Source organism: Ammodytes marinus (genome assembly GCF_949987685.1).
Source record: "Ammodytes marinus genome assembly, chromosome: 6".
NCBI lineage: Eukaryota > Metazoa > Chordata > Actinopteri > Uranoscopiformes > Ammodytidae > Ammodytes > Ammodytes marinus.
This window is the reverse complement of record NC_137235.1, coordinates 20,455,661-20,478,790: the sequence shown is the minus strand read 5'-3', so window position 1 is coordinate 20,478,790 and position 23,130 is coordinate 20,455,661. Positions and strand designations below refer to the sequence as shown.

Below are 23,130 nucleotides of genomic sequence, written 5' to 3'. Positions count from 1 at the left end.
GACATGCTTACTGCAACTAACACATTAAAGTTACATTTCCATAAGGACGCGAGCAATAATTCATTGCACGTGAGTAAAAGCAAAAGGCATTTGGTAACTTAAAGGAGACATTGTCTATTGCTACAAAAAGATGCAATGTTCTTTTTACCGTTCCCTGCTTCTACCGCTCTTCACTTTCTTTGAAGCCACAACAGAACACTTGAAAAACAAGCTGATAGGATTTTGGCTTTAGCATCGGTTGCCTTTTTACACACCACACACTACACCACACCACACCGGTGCAATGTTTCATGTTGTCCACACTGCAGTAAAGAAACACATGAGAAAAAGATTTGGAATAATCTGTCTGGGACACTTTTAATCAGGCTTTGCAAGAGATAACAACTATGTGTGTGCATATCTGGGGTGTATATCACCAGAATATGCATAGCGACATTTGTTCTATTGCTACCGTGCTTAGGGGAGGTATTTGGCTATTGACAATGTGGCAATAGGTTATTTAATAACAAAAAATTGTGGCCCAAATAAACTTCAATTAGTATCCGTTGCCAAATCTCTAACAGACAAAACACTGTTCCAAATTGTTGGGAAATCTCTCTTGATATGTGTTGCTGGTGCCTTTTTCAATAAAAGGTTGGCAGTGAGGTCTGAAGAGTTGATACATCCACTGACACAGTTGCCAAATTACCTGCAGTTGTAACGATGGCAGTTTGCCCTTTGTTCATCCATGTTTCCCTTCACTTTGTATTTTGGCCTGGGATCTGCTGCTATTCCAACCCTGCTGAGTCTAAAGAAAAAAGTATCGCTCTCTCTGAGATGTCTCTTTCTGACAAACACTCTTCCTTTGCTGCCTGGGCTCCTTACAGGCTATTGTAAGTGTCAATTAGAAAACCCAGAGTGCCTTGTCAGTAATAATCAAACTTTATTAGCAGCCATCAATCTGGGATTCATTCCTTTTTCTGCACTTCTCTTTCTCGCTGCCTTTATCCTGTCTCTCCCTCCTCAAGTCTCTCGCTCCTCCACCGACTGTGTGAAAAGGCAATTGAGCTTTGTGTTGTGAAAGGCTTACCTTAAAGCAAGGTGTGTGTGTGTGTGTGTGTGTGTGTGTGTGTGTGTGTTACAAATGTATGCAAACTTAAGGAAGGGAGGAGAGGAGTGGGGTTGACAGTTAGAGATGGGAAGAGTAAAGTGAGACGGGATTGCAAGAATTAAAATAAAGAGGGGTTACGTTTGCGAAAGAGAGATTAAAGAGAAAGTGCAGTTGGTTTAAATTGGAGATGTGCTGTGCTAGTTGCTGTGTCAGACATCTAGCTATCTCTTTTACTGTTCAGCTCTTGTCCAGCTCGTAGTGCAGATTTCCAACATGGGCGCAGATCAGCATATTTCCAAAGACATTTTTTTTTCTCAGCAGGAGTGTTCAAAAGATACTGAAACAGCAGGAGATGGGTAACTTCAGTGATAGAGACAACTCGGAAAAACCTAAGAAAAGTCCTCTCGTATCATTCCAGACATACTGTAGCAGAGCACTATCAAAAACAGAGGTTATATAGAACAACATATTGCCTATTAACAGACAGACAATGGCTATTTGCAAGAGACAACGGCTATTAACAAATATAAAAGCCAATATCAGGCTTTCCTCAAAATAATACAAAGGCATGACATGTTGTCTTCAAATGACCTGGACTTAAGGGTGGGTAACTTTTTCACTGTAATATTTGGAAAAAATGTCATATTAGACATTCAGCTATATGTACGTAGGTGAAGTGGTCTGAGAATATCTACTCATCACTTTGCTCTCCCCTGCCTCTGTGTGCCGCCCCCAAAAATTGCCATGCTCATGTACACTTTGACCAATCAGAGCAAGGTTCAGATTCTCAGTTCCTATTGGCTGTTGGGACTGTCCGTTCACCTTGGCAACAACGTTGTTGCGTCAGTTGCATGAGCATTCACGACCCTAGCAGTTTGACAGTTTGGCACTAGGGCAGCCAACAAACAGCAATGTCTACAATCAACGGCCCCTACATGTCCTATTTCCCATTTAACAACAACTGCTTACACCGCTAAGACAGCAAGGATGCGGGGAAAGACCGGGAAACACACTAGTTGAAAAGACATTAACGCGCATAACTGTCGTTCGGAAGGGAGGAGCTACAGCAGGTAGAGCGTGTCAGGGAGGGACCAGAGAGAACACAAGTGGAACGGTTGAGGTATTTGGATTTGAATCTCTATCCAAACTGCTATAAAATATATCTTCTATTTGCACTTTTCCGCAAACTTCTTTTGAGTTTAGTTCTGATTGACGTGTCAGTCAGTAATCCTAGAATTTGGTAAATGGAAGAAAGATCAATTATAGATGTTTTCACTTCTGAAATGTTTGTGAACACTTAGAATTGTTTAAAGAATAAAGCACTAAAATGGCATTATAAATCAAGGCTGCCCGCAGCAGACCTAACACAATGTAGACACTTTGAAACTACTTAACGTCATTGTGATAAATGTCTCCTGTCATGGTACACGTTTTACACATGTAGTTGTCGACAACACGCAAAGTTCGTCCAATAATAACTGATATTTTTTGGTCCGTCTCGCTAGTAATTTGCAGGTAGCCAATGTTAATTATGTGTAAATTAAATGCTTTTGGTCAATTAATTTGCTGCTGAAAATGTCTCTCACACACTGATAACACCAAAGTCATTCTGCTGTCACCAATAACAACGGGACTCCTCGTTAGCCAGACATGGTAATTGATGCACTGATTTAAATAATCACTTCCTGACAGGATCTCCTCTGTTCTCACGAGTGCCTCCCTCAGCGGGATCCTTCAGTAACAATAAAACTTTAAGAATATCTCGTGGATGAAAATAACTGCTGCTGAAATAGTCATTGTACAAAAAAAAAAGACTTGACAAATATGTTGATCATTAACAGCTACTGCAATATTTTCACTGATGCATGATGGGAAAAGTGGTGAACCTTATTTATTTGTTGGTCCTCTTATCTAGAAGTTAATGCACCGTGTTATATGTGCTCCAGTGAGCTATATGCTGAACTGGGTATAATAACAAAGACATATATTTACTCTAACAAACTTTATCACGCTATAAAAAAAGTACTGTCTCCAAAGGTTTGTTCCTCTTTCAGCAGTTATAAAAGAAAATGAAATATGTATTATTATGAACATTTAAATGCCTGTACATTTTCATGTTGTCAGTACCCAACCTTACCTCATACTAATAAAGAACTAGAGGACACCCAGAGAGACAAAGGCATCCAACAGCATTGCTTCGGGCTTTATTGTGTTATCCCTAGCTATTTATGTATTTTAATGTATGACACAGTATTTTATTAGTGCTGTTAATTTTTTATATCAAATAGTCAAATAAAATGTATCAAAATCAATCAATCAATCACTCAAACTTGCTATTTCACCCATTCAATATTTGCTTAGTTTGTTATGAAGTGCACATTTTTGTGAAGTTATGTAGGTGTGAGTTAAAGGACATTATCACTGGTCAATACCAAAGACAAAGGGTAGCAAAAAGTTAGTGTTTAGTTGTAAGCTTCTCTACTCAATACTATTATATCAACAATGGGTCGGATGTGTAATGCGAAGGGGGCGTCTAAAAGAGAATTATCACCCAGCTCTGCAATCCCTTCCAGTGCTACAGACTTTTATAGCCGGTTGCAGCTTGATGTTGTTTTGTTCACGGCCCACAAATGTACTGTTTTGATCCAGGCTCTATGCTGCCATCAGCCTCATTTCCCGATACAGGCTTCAGTGAGCAAAAGTTTTGATAAATCCTGTACGCTACCTGCCCCCAACCAAACTGCAGACAGACAAAGTTAGCAACAAGCTGCATCTAGCTGCAGTAGGCATGGGACAAAAAACGGTTTCAAGGTCTACCGAGGCATGAGAAAGTCAAGGTTTCAATACCACCATTATCTCTAATGTACAAGGACACAGGATGTTAACATACAAGTTTATCAATGTTCAGAATATTCCTGCATTGTAACCACATTTACTAAAAAAAATATTTTATAGAAAGTGAGCATGTCTCTAAAAACCTTCATGAGCTGCCAATTTCAATTTTGTTTAGATTAATTCAATTATTGTTATCATACAAGTGTATTAATGTTCTCAATATTCTCTCTCTCTCTCTCTCTCTCTCTCTCTCTCTATATATATATATATATATATATATATGTATATATATATATATATATATATATATATATATATAAAAGATTGTGTTCAGGCAGAATTTGTTTTTTGTTTTTTACCAAGACATTTCAAAATAACACATTTGAGAGCTGTACTCGTGGTATTTTTGCTTGAGTTTATCATATCGTCAGAATATCATACCAGCCCATGCATAAACTGCAGTAAAGCAAAACAGGGCTTACAATAGAGTTGATATTCAACATTCATCAAGTGGCCAGAAACAGACTTCTTATACTGCTTTGTGTCTGACAGATGTGTAAAAAGGTGATTGTGTGGGTGGGTGGCTGTAAAAGAAGGAAACAGGACCAGGCAATCGCACCACAAGAAATTGGCTATTACAGCCTTGTGCTGCTCGGCAAGTGGAAGCTCCACTGAAATAACAGGCTTCATGTTCGGGGGCACATCAATGTCATTTTGGTGTTTCACAATCAAATCCCCAATTCTGTGTTAACCACCAGAGGCATGATTCCCCCTGTTCACTTTTATGAATTGGTTTATTTCATCACAACTTTCAATTAGCTCTGCCTTTGAGCTGTTCTTCCCTTGTTCTTGACACTCAAGTACTGAACAGGGTCAAAACAAACAAAATAATTCAATAAACTCTTCACATACTTCAATGGGAATATGAAATTCTAAATTCTCCAATTTGTATCCTGAAATTATTGAGAGGACAGTAAAACAGGACTCTGTGTAACTTTATGTTACTACTGCACATTAAAGCATTGAGGCCATAATAAAGTTAAATGGGTTTACTGTCCTGGGTTTTTAATTCAGGGATTTAAATGCAGGCTTCCAGCATTGATAGGATAGAGAGACGGTGTAACACAAATTGGGGGATAGGTACACTGAATAGTGTGGCTAAGCCAAGTAAACACTGCATGCATGGTTGATTTTTACCAAACAGATCAAGATGTTGATTAAAGTCAGCATCAATGTACTTTGTGATAATGCCTCCCCACCATCCTCACTCAGTATCCCTCTCTCACACTCATTGAGATTAAAGATGACAAGAGTGGATGTGACATAAATGTAATTATTTGTTCGCGCGTGTGTCTGGTCTTGAATAGTTTTTGCAAACATCAACTGGCTATGGATATGTACAGATGTAACTGCTAATGTATTCTCCAACCAAAAACACTTCTAAAATTATACCGTTTTTGTCCTTTGGCTATGTGGAAGAATTCAATCATATGTTGACTCATTTTTATCACTGTCATTTCCCCTAGATAAATGTTCTGGTAAGATGCTAAATACATTATTAAGGCTTCTTTAAGTAGGTATTATATAAAACTGAAACCTTAGTCTCAACACTGGACAAGTTTACTGCTTGGCTCTAGTTGCCTGTATATATTGGGCTTACTCATTTCCATGATTCTGTAAGTGTTTAATCGAGTTTGTCTGTGGAAGTTTCGGAAGCAGTTTTTTTCTTCTTCTTTTAACTTAAAAGAAATCCCCCAGCTGTCATGATGACAGTGCTGCTGACAGTTCTGAATCACGTTCTGGCTACTGACTGACTACCAGACACATCTCTCTGTATGGCATGTCTCTCAAAGATTAGTTAAGCATTTAAGTTGGCTTAGTCGAAATTATCAGAACAAATAATGCTGTTTTCCTCTCCAATATCAAACCTAGTCATTTTGGCCAGTATTGGAAAAACAGACCCTTTATTTCACAACATTCATTAATTAAAATGTTTGATTTTGAATGAACTTATGAGTTAGTACTTTTTCTGCTTCAATCTCTCTATTTAGACTGGCACTTCCCAACCAGCGATGCCTTGATGTCTTTGCCAACATAAGCACACAAACACACAATTACAGCTGGAGATATATTAGCTCTGAAAAATGTCTCTTTCTCACACACCACATGCACATTCACGCCAAACAAACACTGTCCCTAAATCACACACTAACACTCTTCAGGCATGCACAAATCTGTCTTTGTTTCCGTGAATAAAAACTTTGCTAACAGTGTTAATCCTTTCCGGCCTATAAACACGATAAGCAAAATCTATCATTGACTATATTAGCAGTATGCCTCCCTTTGGTTATGCTGGAATGATCATCAACATGCACATACAAACACAACATCAATGAACTCTCCTCCTTGTGACTATATGCAAACGTTTGAATGTGTATGTGCATATCTATGTCTGTTATTATATTCATGCAAACAGAGTGGAATTAACAGAGAAAGACTACCACAGCTTATACACAGGATTTCAGGGATAAACAGGAAACAATAATCCACGCCATATCCTTTTTGCATAGAACACAGCAGCAAACACAAATAGCCCCACTGGGCTCTTTTGTTTGTTCTGTGAGGGAACATTTACTGAGGTGTGTGTGTGTGTGTGGGGGTGGGGGGTGGGGGGGGTTACAACACATGGCACATGTTTAGAAATCACTAACTAAATAATGACTGAAAGGTCTATTCTGTTATGACTCACGGCTCGGCAGTCTATCCTCCTTCTCCTCTATATGTTTTCCCTTGTCTGTCTCTCCTTTTTGTGTTCCATGTGTCTACCTCCCTGTTGGCATGTGGGCGTGGCGGCACTCCTGGGCAGAATGCTCCAGGTGTGGATCGTTGGCTAATTAGACCTCTCTATTTAAGCCTGTGGACTACAGTCGTTCAGTGCCAGAGTATACTACATACCAGAGCGGTAATTTACCCGAGATCAAGGATATCTTTGTTTGTTGTTTTCTTCATGTCTCCAGTTGGAGTGAGTTCTAACTCTGCTCCTCTTTCCTTCCGTGCCAGTTGCCTCCGCTGTTCACCTTTCCTGCTCGCCTGCCTGCAGGTTCCCGGATATCCACTTGCCTCTGCTCGCCACGCCATTCAGCCGTCCAGTGTCCTGCCTGCCTGCCTAAATAAACATTGTTGTAAACTGACTACCTGGTATCTGTTCTGCTTTTGGGTCCAACCTCAAGCTATCACAACATATTCATCATCTTTCAGAAAATAGTAACGCTTCATTCCTACTGAGCAAATGGTCAGGTGCATTTGTTCTCACGTTGGCCTCGTGGCTCTGTGAAAGGAAACAATGGAAAGAGATCAACTGAAGTAGAACAGCCATGACTATCAGTGATGTTGCTCTATGAGTGTCAACTTCCACTAGTATGCAGATGACACACAACTTTACCTCTTCACTTAGCCCTCCATAGTGGGTCTTCCTCAGCTGTTCTCATGACATTCAATCCTGGATGCCCTTTTAACTTAACCGCAACAAACTGGAAACAATGCACATCGGTTGTATTGATCAAATGTATTGATTATTGATCTTATCTTTATTGTATGGTGATTTTGAGTGTCCACAAAGGCACCAGCACATTTAACACAGTATATTATTATTTAATCTATTTTTCAATTATTATTATTAGTATTTTGAATGGAAATGTCTAGAAGTATGTGGAATCAATGCACAAATCTTTCATTACAGTATTTTAACATTTTCGTGAAGCCTTTCCTTTTATGATAGATGCAAAAATAAACCTTTGCCTATTGGTATTTTGCCTGTTATGGGCCCCTGAATGTGAATAAACGGTAACAACTTCAATTTAGTCCACACAGGAGCATGTAGCAGAGCTTTCTCAAAGGAAAGACTATTCCTACTCATCATTTCCCTACCAACTGGTAAACTGCAACATCTAAAATGTTATACTGCAGATGGGAGACAAAGGATGGACATCGGCAGCAGAGATGTGAATGAAGCTAAACCTTTTGGTATTAAGGTCTATGTTGTTGCTTGTATGGAAAGGTTATTCCTTTACTGTTAACTTGAAGGGAAAACAAAGAGTGTGTACCCATCACTTTTTAATCAAAAGATTTTACTCAAAAGGAAAATACACCAGACGAACCAGAAAAAAACACTAGAAATTAAAAGAACCCTACAGAATACTGTGCACATTTCGGATTGTTTCCCTTTTTTGTGAAATGTTCTCCTTTAGTTGATAGATGACAGTGTACCGATAGCCAGGAAACATTGTGAACAAATAAAGGTCCCTCGCCGCATCCTAAAGGCCAGGACACACCGGCCCGATAATCGCCGTCGGAGAGTCTGGAAGGGGCGGGGACACAAATCTGTTTGGTGTGTGCCGTGACGTTGGTCGTCGTAGATGTCGTCGGGCTTCTTTTGAGCCGGCAGGCAGTCTTTCAGTTGGAGCAATTTGATTGGTGGAGGGCTAGCGAATCAGTGAAGCCCGGAAGTGAGGCGGGTAGCACAAACAGCTAACAACAGTTAGCCATTGTTTTAATGTGTTTGTGTGTTTTGTTCAGCGAGTACTCGCATGCATCAACCCTTGTTGACTGCTCGAGACCATGCTCAACGCTCTCTGCTAAAAATGGTGCTCTTTATGGTCCATAAATATAAATACGTATTTCTATCTATGTTTATGGTCTAGACTCTAGAGAGCTGTCCCATCATTTCCGGCTTCCGTATTTTTTTGGGCCACAATACAGATTAGCGCCGCCTGCTGTTATGGAGGCATTACGTCCCGCGCAAGCGCAGAGCGTACGGTAGTCGGTAGTTGGCTCAGTGTGTTCTTGGCACTTTTTAGGCCGCGACGGGCAGACTGGAGCTGCCTGAAACGGCAGACTCTATTTTCGGGTAGTCTTTTCTTGAATAAATCAGCAACAACTGAGTACAGAGAAACACAAATAAAACACACACACACACACACAACACATGTACAACACTACACTGTATATACAGTACACCAAGCAGCACTACTGCAATACTTGTTGAAACATGATATTTTGATAATGCTAGTATTTGTCATTTCATCTTTGGGACTCTTTTTATACACCAGAGATCCCTTGATGAGCCATACTGCAGTACCCTGCAGTTACTGCTTTTCAGCTGAGTAGTGTACCACTTTATGTCTTCCTCTGAAGGCCCCTGCAAAAATGACACAGATAGTCTGCTTTGTAAACCTTTACAAGGTACAATGTATGTTTGTACCTTACTTTATGTAATGTTCTGTGATCTATATAATACATACAGTATGATCATGTTATCCAAACATTGACAGTGCACTACAACAGCCCTGTAACTAACCCTACCTTAATGGTGCTTATATTTTATCAAGTTGTTTCTATTATCATTATCCTCTTGTGTTTTTAAATGTGGATGGATAAATAATATGACTTTAAAACACTAAAACAGAGGAGAACGTTCAACAACCCCTGTCTGAATCTCAACCACTCAACACTCCTCCTTAATAAGAGAAACTCCAAACATGCAGGGTCAAGTTATGATCCAATTTAGTGTAAACATGCTTGACTGGAGTTTAAATTAAGCCACTGTCATTTTGAGAGTTGGGTGTAGCACAACACTGTCTGGGGACCATGGGGATAATACTAGGAGATAAGGGGGCAAAAGAGAAAGCAACTGTATTATTTTTTGTCCCTTTGAAAGTAAACAGCAAGCAACAAGACCATGATGCAACAGCAGGAAACAGGCCTGTACCCACATTGTTGTTTTTCTCCCAGGCAACGCGAGAGAGTCAGGTCCTCGGCTGCACCACAGCCCGCCTTTAATCTCTTCAAAGTGTCTCTCAAAAAGAAAAAGACGAAGATGAATGTGGAAAAAGATGTGAAGGGGAGGAGAGGGAAATCCTTTGGATACAAGCAAGAAACTGCATCGTCAAGCACTTTCTAATACAACTTTTGAAATCTCCACAGGTGGGAGGATACGATTCATGCACCGAGGAACACACATTATTTATTTAGAGTTGATTACAGTCATTAATATAAGTAAGGGAGGAGAGAAAGAGACAGAGGGAGAGATAAATGACTGCCGTTTGTCATCTACATTAATCAACCTGATCTCTGGAGTCAGGGCCGTGGGATGGAGGAAAAGATGACATGGTTGAATGTGCAGATGAAAAGACAGCTTTACATATTCCTGTAGAAAAGCCCCAAATACAACACAAAACAATTGCTATTACTTGCTATAGGCCTACTTAATTAAACAGGAAACATTCATTCAATTCCATTCATTTAATAATTTTTCCTTCCCTCTTTATACTAATGGTTTTCCTCTAAAATGAATCTTCATTAAATAGTTGATGTGAGTCGAATCAGTCCTTTTGCATCCCTCGCATAGTTTTTCAATCAATCTGTCACCAACCCTTTCTCTGCCTTGCCATGGTAATGTTTGTATCTGTTTTTTGTCCTGTTGCTCTGCAATTATGATGTGCAGCATAGCAGTGAGTATGCCTGAATGTGACTCTATAGAGTCACATGCAGGCATACTCACTGCTATGTATACTGTATACTGTATACTGTATGTATACTATATGTATACTGTATACAGTATACTGTCTCGGTTCTGATCAGATTTTTGAGGTTTTTTGGAGTATGTTTTCACACGTCAACATCATATTCAGACGACAGAAACCATGGCTTGTCTTATCCTACTTTTGAGACACTCTTCTGTAAATTAAAACAAAATAGTTGAGACAACTCAGAGCTAATGTGATAGGACTAAACTAAGTCGGATCTATCAATTCACAATTAAGAAGGCAGGGATGTAAAGAGAGAGCTAAGATGAAAAAGATCTCCCAATAAAATACGGTATTCAACTGAGAGCCAAAAAAAGAAAACACAAGCAAAGCCTGGGAGAACCATTGGAAGCATACGGGGATCAGAAGTTGACATACAGTAGAGTCAGTTGGACATATGTAGGGATGATCTCCAGGCTGCTGACCTACCCTATCACATGTAACTCAGGCAATTTGCAATACTCACCTTGAACTCACACATACAATAAGTGTGGTTCATGTCCAGGAATAATATACCCAAGTAGCCCAAGGCAAGCAAATGCCCTTTTCTAGTGCATTAAAAAGCACACATGTAACAGACTGAAGCTCTGCATTTTGAGTGGGAAATAACTGCAGCCTGTCATGTTGACAAATGTCACATGAGGTGCAGCTGTGTACTCACAATACAAACATATGAAGGACTGATAGACAGGGACTTTGAGAAAAAAAGCTTACATTGCATTGCTAGGTTGTAACACTGAGCAGCTCAGGTTAAGGTGAAGCTTGAAAGCGAACCTGGCTAGGGTCAAGTTTGTTCAGAAGGAGTCATGTAACTGAACTCGACTGTATTTAAGCGGTTCTATACTTATATTGCCTTATTTTCCAAAATAAGCCTCACTGAACATACATTTAAGTCATGAAGACACCATAACGTCAGGTTCATTTGATGTACATGACACATAACTCATGGGGCAGCAGAGCTGTTCACTGGATCGGAACAAAACTCTAAGTAGCAGGAAAGGCCCTTTGCTTACTTTCCCTGTCAGTCTTTGTGCTTCTTAAATCTTTGGGATGACCTAGGAACAAGACTCAAGAAGGCAAACATGTTTTAAATAATATGCGCATTAGACAATCTGGAGTTGTTCGCCTTGTTGGAAAAGCAACAACTCATAGCTTAGGGTACATTGGATTTTTATGGCTTTCTAGTAACGTGCATGCCTCTGTGAACATAATTACATTAATATCCTAAAGTCATGGCAAATGCAAGCCACAAGATATAATAATCTGGCATTTTAATATAATGTAGTGAGCCTTAACTGAAGCATTTTATTAAATGACCTTTTGCATTGGCAATAAAAGCATAGTGATAACTTACAGTACCTGCTTTTAGGCAACGCTATTAAATGTTTTTTTTGTTAGTTTTTTTGCAGATCATCTATTATGTATGACTAAAGTTACTACATTAATCTTTCAATTCATTATTACTTTGCAGCTGGACATTGAAAAGCTTTAACATATTCCAGCATTTGCAGTTATTTAAAGCTACCCTGGACAGCAGCTTCAGTTTAGTGCTTGAATATAAACAAAACATGGCAATAGTGCCCAAGGGGATGTTGTGGTGTCCGAAATTGAATGGAAGTCTAGAGGGAACCTTTGGCATTCTATCCTTTATTTTCTTTTTTTATTCATTTAAAATGTGCAGCGTTATAAATGTTTGCTCTCCAAACATGCCTCAAGGAATACTGAGTCATTGCGCTGACCTGGCAGATTCTTTAACCACTGTGCACACTACATTATTCATGTTTTTGCTACAGACAATGCAGAGGAAGAAAAAAGCTATTCGATATGATGTCCCACTTTTTTGGCAGCTTGCAATATGTTGGATGTGAACTGCTTTTTGGTTTATCAAGCGTTATTTAAACATGTTATTAACTGTATGAAATATTAATGGATATGATATTTTAATATGTGTTGAGTGAAAACAGTCGTTTTTGGTTGGAATGGCTTTTGGTTGGAATGGCTTCAAAGTTAATAATAATGACATGGCCAGTAATAAGATTATAAAACTCCTTTACTATGTCCATGACAATATGATTTTGAGGCTGGATGGTAAAAGAGACTGGTAGTACATTGTCTTTTATGGCAAACAATATTCTGCTATACTTGCAAAAAATAAAAAATGCGATAAACATTCCACGCTCATAAACAAACATTAAGTCATCCTCATTGCCTGAAGGCGACAGCATTCTTCTTTGACTTGCATCATGAAGCAGAATTTTTATTATGATGTTTTGATGGCATTTTATTAAACATAAAAAACAGATGGTTATTGTTCATGGCTGTATAACTCCTTCCATACATAAACAGTAAGATAATCATGTAGCTTTTGGTTCTACAACACATACTTTTTCAACAGATAAAGCACATCATGTCATGCCTTACAGTAAACTGTAAAGCAATCCAATAAAACAAAAACTATCATACAAAAACGTATTAAAAAATCTCTATCTATCTATCTATCTATCTATCTATCTATCTATCTATCTATCTATCTATCTATCTATCTATCTATCTATCTATCTATCTATCTATCTATCTATCTATCTATCTATCTATCTATCTATCTATCTATCTATCTATCTATCTATCTATCTATCTATCTATCTATCTATCTATCTATCTATCTATCTATCTATCTATCTATCTATGCATCCATCCATCCATCCATCCATCCATCCATCCATCCATCCAGTAATTTAACCTATGGTTCACTGGTGCAGTAGGATGACTTCATACAGTCCATTCAATCCATTCCTCAGAGCACACATGAACAAGTGATGAAGAAAAATGATTTGCCATTTTGCTGCCAAAACAGTATGCAGACAATTTATCTTGTGCAATTAAAGTGCAATCATAAGGATAACTGACAACAATAGCGGTATATCCACGCCTTTATTGAGTCCTTGATGGCCCCTTAAGTGCATTCCAGTTTGTTAATGCTCAGATATGTATTTTTAATTGCCTCATTAAAACCATTGATTTGATCATAGAAGGGCAGTATACAATGAGGAAGACGTGCTGTCTCAACTTTGCTGATTGGATGAGGGGCGAGAGATAAAAACGAGACTACTTTTTGTCTTTGTGTTTTCCAGCCATGCCAAATCATGCCAGAAAGATCTCGCCCTGGCTGAAAATGTGATCACTGTGAAATATGATTGTTATGTACATCATTTGTTTCTCAGAGGGAGGGATTTACAAGATGCAGATTCCTAATTAGACTGTGTGTAATGAAACAATTGAATATTATGCAAGGCTTTGCCAGTGTTCACTCGGCACACTAATCTGAGACCAATTCTAGCCGACATTCAACTGTTTAACTGACAAATCATTGCCGTGTTTCTGAGAGAGAAAAACAATAATACAATCTAAAAATCAATTCACAAAATGTCTTAAGAACAATAACAAATCCACAAAGGGTCTTAAGTACAACAACAACAAACAAAATATGACTTTCTCTCAGGAAATTCACCCCACCTTCTACCACCAAACATCAGCCCTCTATAACACCTTGGCCTTTGCCTTTACGTCCTCTAATTTTGTGGCTTTGATAATCCACGTTTTGAGATAAATCAGATGAATGCCAGAGAATGGAGGTGAGTGATTCCAAGATAAAAGGGATTATAATTAGTGTACGAGGGTGAAGATATAGAAGTGATAAATGAAAGCCTGAGTTAGGGAGAAGGTAACAAGGTCAGCAGGGGATTCACTTGTTTAATAAGAGATGAGGTCCATGCATGATTAAAAAAGGGGGAGTTAAAGGTAAAAGTGATACAATAAAAGGCAAGAAGAGGAGGTGAATAAAGGAAGCGAAGAGGAAAGAGAATGAAAAGGGCAAGAGAAAGACCGCGAGAAAGTGTGTGTGTTGAATGTAGAATGAAGGAGAGAAAAGTTGAGCGGTGAAAGTCACTTTGAAAGTTAAGCATAACACACATACACTTCCCCAAATCAAACTTTTAAATCACACATTCAGATATAGAAACAATCACTTAACACCTACAGTAACTCTTTCCAAATAGCATTTGGCTTCTGCGCCTACCCTTTTTTATAAACTGCCGCCATAAAATGGCACACACATACACAAGGGTAATGAGTGCTACCAATACCTCTCCTGCTTGGGGAGAAGGAGCATTATTAGTGGTATGCACTTAGAAAAATTAAAAGTAAATAGGAAAGCCAGAATATAAACACATACTCACACAGGCTCCGATGAGTGGAGACATTGCCAAGAGACAGATACACAAGTAAAACAAAGCAAGTCTATATCATGATGAGATAGATGAGATAGATAAATAGATAAAAATGAGTAAAGCTCAGCTTTACTCATTTTTAAACAATTTAACACTCCCTGATAAGGCTGCTAAAAGACATACAAGAGGAAAGCGAATTCACAGTGTTTTCAATATCAAAGACTGACAAAGCATGTTGTGGGTAAAATCAATTTGATAGTATGAATGGATACAAAAAATAGTTGTTTTTGTCAATAGTTGGGATGATTCAAATGTTTGCTGCTGTAATGAAATATCTATACAATAGCTGGTCAACCATAGTTGTATCATTTGTTAGCAGGACACATATCAATATTGCACTAAGCAGTTAGTGCTTTTTTAGATGTTTTAAAGCCACTACGAGTAACTTTGTCTATTGGCGGCCCCTTTGGACAAAAGTGGTAGTATTTTTACGACGCCAACTGTCGTAAAGCTGTTTTCTAGCGCGTGCTGGTCGAGCGAGTGTCCAATGAATAGGACGCAATAAAATGCATGTCCGTGTGTTGAAAGTGTGAGGGCACCGGACTCTTTTCGGCTCTTTTCGGTTGGTGACTCTGCATCAACTAATGCCAGTCAGTGCCACACGCACCTAATTGCAATGAGTTGATGCAGGTTCACTAACAACTCGCACGGAGCTGAAAGATTCCATGTCCTCACAGAAAGCGAATGAACGAGAGACTGTAGTTTGTATGGATCACGATGAGGTAATGTGTTCATGTTGTTGTAAATAATGACTATTTCAGATGAATAATGGTCATCTGATGATGGTGAAGCAAAGTAAACTTTGTTTTAGTACCGCACATTCATGGACTGGGTGTGCGACCAGACCAAATGCAGTAATAAAAACTATATAAAAACGTCTTTCTTTGCACTGATGGTCTCGTTTGCTGTTAAAGGTAATTTATGATTATCAGAGGAAACATGAGGCTGTTTAAAAGATATTTAAATGTTACTCAGAGCTGCTTTAATGAAGAGGTAAAAAAAGAAGACAACTAGAATATAAGTAGTTTGCAGTTTGACTGGTGGTTATGAGGTTTAAGTTAGTTAATATCATATTTTACTCTTAAAAAAAGTTTGCTCAGCCAATTGGAATGAAAAACACCTCTGTTAAATTTCTTAAAGATGTAATGTTATCCCATTTTATCTCCAGCGGATGCCGTTTCACCCCCCCCCCCCCCGCCCCCCTCTCCAATGCCGAGACATCATCACCTAGGCGGGTGAGAGGGTATGGCTTCAAGACTCCCCAAGTTCACTCATCATCTTTATGGCCGGCGATTCACAAGACAAAGATGACAGGTTCTCACTCATATTAACGAGCTGACAGCGACGGAGAGGATGGAGAGGGAGAGGAAGAGGAGGGATGGCAGGATGAAAAAAAGAGAGAGAACAGCAATAAAACTGAGATGAGAAGCCCAAGGCCAACACGTGTAGACAGAGCCCTCTCTATCGAAAGACAGGCCCCTCAGATGGACACGAGGTAGATGGACAGGTGTATGTGTGTGTCTGTACGTGTGTGTTTTTTCTATCTGTCGAAGGATATTGAATTGAGTATGCCAAGGTGTGAGCACTCCCTAAACAAGTCATTTGTATCAACAAAAAAAGGGAGAGCAAAAAGATCTAAATGGACTTTCTCTGGTAAATTAGCCATCCTTTTTATCTTTCTGCATAGACTCCACAGAAGTTGGAAAAACATGGGGGTGCTTGGTGTGACTGACATCCCCCCTCTGAGATTTCAAAGTACCAACAATTCAACATCCATCAGTTACCACTTGATGCTGACAACCAACACATGTCAATTAGTGGAAAATAGTACCAGTCAGTTTCGTATCAACTACAACAAAAAACAAGATTTATATTGACCTTTGTGTTTTAATTTCATCCTTGTACGCAGTGTTTTGACCACAACACCAGGGTTGTTCTCTCCCTCCTCCTCTTCACTTAATACGCAGTTCAAATTAGTACCTGTTGACCCTCCAATCAGCAATAAGGTGAGAGTAAATCTGTGTCTAGGTATTCTATGTAACTGTACTAGTCCAAAAATGCACCTTTCCTTACCACTGACTGTGATTATCCTGTACCTCGTGTACAAGCTTGGACAAGTGATGGATACTAACAAAGGGTTTTTACTGAGGTGGAACTTTCGGGCTTCCGATGTGGCTATGTGAGGAAAAGTAACTGTCTTACTTCCAGGATTTCTGTGTATGCCCATGATGATACTTAAAGGTGCTCAGAGGAACTTTTGGTGTTTGTTAATTCTTGCACCCCCTTTGGACAAAAGCGGTAGTGTTTATATTACGCCAGCTGTTCCTGGGTGAGCGTACCCATGGAAAATGCATGAAGTATCTTCAAATTAAACTATATAACAATAGAAATAGTTTCAGTGATGGTCTTGTTTGCTGTTACATATCATTTATGATCATAAGAGGAGAAATTAGACTGTCAGCATGGAAGCAACAGGAGGGAGTGGCAGGAGGAGGCCACAGGACTTCCTCAACCCAAGGAGGAAGCTCCTCAGGGGGGCTTTATTCGGTCCTATTCTATCCCATCAGCCAACCGCTGAGAGGTCTACCCATGTTTGTGTGTGTGTGTTTTTATGTCACACAACACTCTTCATTGTCATCCTGTAGCAGCCTGACTAGGTCAGCTGCATCAGTGCTGTCTGGCCGTCTGGCAGTTTTAAAACAGACTGATTCTGCTGACTGAAAGATAGGCACACATGCAAGGCACACTATCACTCAGACACACATAAGTATTAAAGAGCTTTACTTGGTGAGGGAAGCAGCTTTAGGGACTTTGAACAGCAGGAGGTGAGATGTCAGGGATTGCAAACCTTCCCAGTGGCAGACAGAGGAAAGACTGTGTGTGCATATAAATAAAACTAGAAGTGCCTGGCCTGCCTACAGGAGATGGATATCTATATGTTGCATTTAAATCGAACGAGAAAGACAGTGGAGAGAGGCCTTCTACCGGTAAATATTTTTCACCCTGACTGGCATTCTGACATTGTGAGACTCTGCCTGTTGAGGGCAAAGGCAGACATCTTGTGAAGCCAACTCCGAGAGGCAGTTATTTCTTCAGTTTTCATATACACCTACACAGCATGACAAGAAACATCCTAACTTGCACAGCACGATTCAGCCCTTTCCACACCGGCCTTCCTGACTGCCTTAAATAATAGAACAGAAATTGGCCATGATCGACTTGACCATCACTTGGGCTTTGCCTGTACATGACTAATACATATTTAAACACTTAAAAAACCCTCTTTTCACAATCACATTAATACCATTACTTTATCCCACTAATAATATAAGGAAACTATCCAAAACCTACACATGATCAATGATTAAATATACAAAACCAAAACAACTTAATTTGTCTGCGAATGTTATGATTGCAACATCAGATCATGCATGTTGTCCATACATGCTCCAAGGCAAGGCACGTTTATCGATATAGCACAATTCAGACACAAGGCCATTCAAAGTGTTATTACAAATACACTATTTTGTTTTGCAACATAAAGCTCACTTTCCTTGAGTATTCAATGTGTCACTTGGGGAGCAAATTATTAATTCTGACTATGCAAATCATTTTCAGAAACAAAATAGTGAAAGATAGAGATACACCGAGAGGGAATTTGATGCATGTTGTGGTTCAATTCTGCAATCACATACAGCACTAGCCATGGCACGCTCTGGTAAATATTGTGTCTCATCAAATCACATGCTGACTCTGACAATGTCTCTAATGACGTCAATAAACAGCCAGATATCAGCACTATCATCCATCTAGGCAGACCAAATTCCAGATGTAAAAAAGGATAACTTACTACTTTCTTGGGGATTGAAATGCCATAAACCTTCTCCACCTTGTCCTCTTTGTTCACTAAGGCACTGTGACCTCTGTCTGTCCCCTAGTTGACCTGTACTCTTTTCCTCTCACTTTCTATAGTTTGCATACTATTCATACCTCTCCTTCACTCAGTGTGCTTGTCTATCTCTCTCTTATGTGTGAATGCTGTGCTTGCCTCTCCTGTGGTTGTGTGGCCAGTCCTCTTAGCAGGTATGCATTGTAGAGTGGTATCCTGGATACATAGTATTCATATATGCAATACAATCTACGTGAAATATTTGCAAAATGTGTGCATACAACATCAAGTGCACATCTGACTGTCTGGAATGTCAGTCCCCAGCTACTCTTCATAAGGTTTCTTCCATGTCCTCCCCCCTCCCCCATTTAAAGGTTATTGTATGCTGTACAGTTTGTCAAGCCCCTTGAGGCAAATTATAATGTGTGATATCCAGCTATTTAAATAAAATAAACTGTACTTGAGGGTGTGTGGTTTCATGAATAATTTTAACTTGCATTGAACCCAAATGTCCCTAAGTGAAAGTATGTGCGGAATGAAAAAAAGTGTATTAAAAGCAGAGGAAAAATGTCTATAGCCCTACTGTGATGTTTTCCAAGAAGAAGCACTATTAATGGGGATCATGTAGTACAAACCATGTATTTTCCATTAAAGCTAAAAATAACAGCACTCTCCTCTGCTATACCTCACATGTGTCAAGTGTTTTCAAGGCCACAGTCAAAACAACATACAGTAGCTACAAAGGGGGTGCTTTGCTGTTTGGTTTTGTTTCAACCTTCACCAATGTTCTTCGACATTTAAGTACAACACAGGCAGGAATCACTCATAGAGCATTTTAGTGTATCAACATCTCTTAAGTCCAGAATGAATATACTGTAGGAGCCATACATGCGCCCTCACTGTGACACTGCAGAACCTTAAACGTCATTGTGTTGTCTCTTTGTGTTTCAACCCTGAGAGAGGTTGAGAGGGCATGTTAGTGCTAGACGATGGCTGCTGAACTTTTGTAAGGAATAGACAACAAAAAAAAGACATGTTATACAACAAACACGACAGCAAGAAAAGGTCACAGCTAACTACATTTTAAATCTAACCTGTTCTGAACCTCAACCAATGCCACAATCACCTTGGTGCCTCTGTCACTATAGACCTTTGCATCTGCAACTCACCCCACTCAGAGGAACCAAAGGACACACACCTGTTTTTTTAACACACACACACACACAACCACACACACACACGCGCACGCACACTCTGTACATTTATATATCAGTCATTCCAACAGCACCAAGCCTTTCAAGTTCAAGCCGTTACAGTTTCTCTCGGTCAGAAATAGTGACACAAACTGAAAATACTGTTATTTTTTATTTAGCCCAAACAGCTTTTTTTAATCCTTTTTTTACGTGCCCTGGTGGCGGTATATTCATGAGAGCTCTACAGTTGAAACTTTGTTGGTTGACTCTCATAAATAGCTCCAACATTAACCCTGTTTTATACCAACACTGTAAACAAAGGCCATGTTCTTAATTTTTTTTTTGTTATTGGTCTCTATGCGGATATGTCATAAGTCTTTTGAGTGGAATCTTCCACATGACACTGGGCCCTCACTAATCCAATAATACCTTGGAAAAAGTATTCAGTAGAGAAAACAACACGGCTATCAGCCTTGGTGTGATACACTAATTGAAACAGATATCATTTAGTTTGGTAAACAGATGGAGGTAGAATGCATTTAGGAAATCAAGCACAAACAAAGCATCATAACTGTGCGCGTGTGTGTGTGTGTGTGTGTGTGTGTGTGTGTGTGTGTGTGTGTGTGTGTGTGTGTGGGTGTCGGTGTCTTACCCACGGTTAGCTGACCGGTCAGTTGTCCCTGATCATTCCTAGCATTGACAGTCACATTTCTGTCTGACTGGAGGATTAATGGACTGTCCTGAAAGAGAGAGAAAGAAAGATGATTAAGACAACATTAAATTGTATATCCCTTGCACTGTCACAAACACATTAAAGTAGCCTATCCACACACACTTTTCAGTACTGCATTATCCTGCTCTCTACAGCCTGAGCCAGTATCATCTTTGACATTACAAACTTGACTCCCTAGTGAGCCTGACACCATTTGGCTTGTTGTGTGTCTATGTGCGTGTTGACAAAAAAAGGCAATCTTTCTCATTCTAAATGAGCTAAATTCGACTGTGACCCTGACCTCTGCTCTCCTCTTTAAAGTCTGATTGAGCCACACACTGCCCAAATTAGTTTACATTCCGTGGATGGGTAGTAATGAATTCGAACCCCATGTCTGCCATTTTCATTATATTCCAAACTCAACGCAACATCTCTCTCTCTCTCTCTCTCTCTCTCTCTCTCTCTCTCTCTCTCTCTCTCTGTCCCTGGCCATACCCTCTCATCTTTCTCTTTATTTCCCAATCATCATCCAGCAAAATCGTCCTTCTCAGATTCTTAACCAACTTCTCCTTCAGCCCTCCTTCACTGCTTGCATTATGTTTCTGCACTTACATACCGTGTTTTCTCTCTTTCTATTTCCCTTCCCACCACATCTCTCCCTCTATCACTCTGTCTTTTAAATCGCTTATTTGTTTTGGCGGCGTGAAATGAATAGCTCACAGGTGACCCAATTTCTCTGCTGATTTCCTCAAATTAATGTCTTGCTACTTTCCGGTTTGAATTCCAAATGAGAATTGTGTTAAAATTGGAAAGCCGTTGATCCGTTGAAATGAGAAAAAAAAATCCCTTTTCCCCCCCCCATTCGCTTCCTCCTCACTCTCAATGTCCCTTTCAAACCTCTCTCTCCCTCTCTCTCTCTCTCTCTCTCTCTCTCTCTCCCTCTCTCTCTCTCTCTCTCTCTCTCTCTCTCTCTCTCTGTTTGTCATGGATGGATATTCATTGTTTTTTTGGTCTGCTTATGCGAGTCGAGACCAAATTTCTAATATGTCACACCTGTCTGGGCTTTATTTTGGAGCGTCCGGGGACTCCCAGGACAGGATTGATCACAAACACAAACACAGAACCACAGCAAATGTGTGAGGGACACACACAAGTTACGGACCCGCAGAAAACACACACATACAAAAAGCAATACACAAATACAACACAATCAATGACAAACAGGGCTTGTGTGTATCCATATGTCGGTAACCTAGACACAAACACATATCATAGACACACACCAATATCAGGTGCAGGTACATAGACAACCCAGCCCATGTGCATGCACACACACACACACACACACACACACACACACACACACCCACACACACACACACACACACCACCCACTCACAGTGTCAGGTAACACATTTGCCAAACAACAAATGAGTGCTCCACACGGTTTATTGTGCATTGCCTCTCTCATCTGTTTGCTAACGCATGTGCTGTATTAATTATTTCCAACGGGCCGTGTGATAGGCTTCACTATATTATCTTTCCACTCTGTTTAAAGCGATGGGCGCTTTGTAAAGCATGGCAGCTGTAATGTGCTTTGAATCATTCCAGCTCAATGGGCAGTGTGCATGAGCAGGCCTGATCCCATTCACTTAGTGCGGACTCCGTCATTTAGAAGCGCGACCATACGTAGATGGAAAGTCATATTTGATTAAGTTCTCATATGCAAATGCAAAGAAATACTGGTGGTAAATAATTAGTGAATATTAAACCGTTAATAACCTATATTTACATAACAGCTGATTGAAGCCAAACATTCTGATGGGTGGTACTTAAAGGTGCTACGAGGAACTTTTTATTATTTCTGAAACATGGACATTTTCCCTTCGATGATCACAAACGATATGCAACAGCAAACAACACCACCAGAGCAAAGAATGCTATTTGTATTTAGTTTTTCTTAATGCCTTTGTCATGGGTACGCTCACTCAGGAACAACAGCTGGCGTAGTAAATACACTACCACTACCAGAGGGGGTGCAAGAATGAACAAAAACTGAAAGTTCGTCGGAGCACCTTTAAGAAAAATCTATTAGGAAATTCTTAATTATTTGTTAAGGCTATCAACACTATTGTCAGTTCAGGTATTGTCCTGGTATTGTATAATATATTGTATTCAGACACCACATTCAGTTGGTTACTCTGTTGTAAAATCGATAATTCTCAAGTGTGCAGTATTCACTGTGATGTGGAGAAAAAAAGGCATGTGGAAAGCTTTATTTAGGCATACTGAATGCGTCAATCAACAAGCAGTGTGCACAAACATGCATGGTTCTATGGAATTACTTGGTTTCACAATCTGAAAAATGAGGGCACTATTTTCATATAATGAAAAACCCATATGCAATACGATATAAAAGTAAAAATGATCTGTAATGAGATGCAACTTAATTTGGTATTTACGGTAAAATCATAACATTAGAAAAATGGGTCATTAAAAAAATAGATAATAAATGTGAATATGAATGATTGAAAAACAAAA

The 23,130-nt window shown here is 39.5% G+C and overlaps 1 protein-coding gene across 1 annotated transcript in view; it reads right to left on the bottom strand.

Annotated features, from left to right (window-relative positions):
* The window catches only part of sgcz (sarcoglycan zeta), a gene marked incomplete at both ends in the record, with an annotated part of 296,277 nt that overhangs the window by 41,725 nt on the left and 231,422 nt on the right, over positions 1-23,130 (bottom strand). Inside the window, one exon of the mRNA XM_080028761.1 lies at positions 20,530-20,617. Within this exon, the coding sequence (XP_079884887.1) occupies positions 20,530-20,617 (88 nt within the window). The remainder of the gene's footprint in view (positions 1-20,529; positions 20,618-23,130) is intronic.